Raw genomic sequence first — 1201 nt, 5'->3', positions numbered from 1 at the left:
CCCCATCCCAGCTCCGTGTCCCCAAGGCACCGAGGCACATTTTGGACTCATCCCAACTCCTTGTCCCCAAGGCACCGAGGCACATTTTAGGACCCCATCCCAACCATCCCGACCTGTTGGCGGGCGTGGAGAACACGGCCAGGACCACGGGGCGCCCGTCCAGCTCCAGGATGTCGGTGACCGCTTGGATGACGTTAAAATAGAAATGGGAATCGCCCGGCACGGAGCAGTTGAGCCGGGCTTTGAGGAACGACGTCCACTGCTTCTCCAGCACCCTCTGCGAGCCYCCCATGTCGTTCTTGCACACCCGGGCCACCCGTGACACCACCACCTGCGGGAGGGGACACTTGTCACCACCCTGATGGTTGTCCCCATGTCCCTGTCCCCWCTCTGGGTGTCCAGAATGGTTTGGGTTGGGAGGGACCCGGGGGATCATCTCCTTCTCACCTTCTCCAGGTAGTTGAACTCCATGGCAATCTCCCGGAAGAAAAAGTAAACGTGGCTCTTCCACTCCACAGCGTGCACAAAGTAGGGCTCTGCGGGGACAGCAGGGTCAGGGATGGGTGACACGGGACCTGTGACAGCTCCTGGCACTGCCCAGGGTGGGGGACAACACACCTTTGAACCATTTGGARTCGTGTTTGACGGTGCGCAGGGTGGGGCTGTCCCCGAGGCTGCGGTAGATGACGGCGTCGATGGCCAGGAAATCGGTCACGGTGGCGGTGAAGAGCATCYCCCCTGCGCGGGGACAGGGCGGTCAGCGGGGACAGGGGGACACCGTGCCCGCTGTGACACCGCCGGTGCCACCACTGACCTGTGAACAGGGCCACGTTGGCGTGCTTGGGGTCGTAGGGACACCGGGCCATGCCGCTGATGTTGTCCCCGACGGGCTCCAGCGTGTCCATCTGGAGAGGGGCAGAGGGGACGTGAGGACACCCCCGGGCATGGGGTGACACGTGAGGTCCCCATCCTGGGGGACACAGGCWSTARYTGACCCAAKTTTGATGCTGCAAACCCTTCCTGTGGGTGCCTTCACCCCAAAAACCCTTCCCAAGGGTGCCCCTCCTGCCTTGACCCCAAAACCCCTTCCCACGGGCAAAGGGTGCCCCAAATCCCTGATCCCAAACAGAACCCATTCTGGGGAGGGGTCTCAGGCTGCAGTTGACCCAATTTTGAAGGTGTTTTTGCTGCAGACCCTTCC

At 62.1% G+C, this 1201-nt stretch overlaps 1 protein-coding gene across 1 annotated transcript in view; it reads right to left on the bottom strand.

The window, feature by feature from the left end:
• Positions 1-104: 104 nt before the first annotated feature.
• The window catches only part of LOC130585559 (semaphorin-6B-like), a gene marked incomplete at its 3' end in the record, with an annotated part of 3793 nt that continues 2696 nt past the window's right edge, over positions 105-1201 (bottom strand). Inside the window, exons 3-6 of the mRNA XM_057386117.1 lie at positions 815-970; positions 619-738; positions 448-536; positions 105-331 (exon numbers count right to left, since the gene is read on the bottom strand). Of these exons, the coding sequence (XP_057242100.1) occupies positions 105-331; positions 448-536; positions 619-738; positions 815-970 (592 nt within the window). The remainder of the gene's footprint in view (positions 332-447; positions 537-618; positions 739-814; positions 971-1201) is intronic.

The sequence above is a fragment of the Malurus melanocephalus genome, unplaced genomic scaffold, assembly GCF_030028575.1.
Source record: "Malurus melanocephalus ecotype Western Australia unplaced genomic scaffold, MMel_1.1 scaffold_916, whole genome shotgun sequence".
Classification (NCBI taxonomy): domain Eukaryota; kingdom Metazoa; phylum Chordata; class Aves; order Passeriformes; family Maluridae; genus Malurus; species Malurus melanocephalus.
The sequence above is the reverse complement of the archived record's forward strand: the minus strand, read 5'-3'. Positions and strand labels throughout refer to the sequence as shown.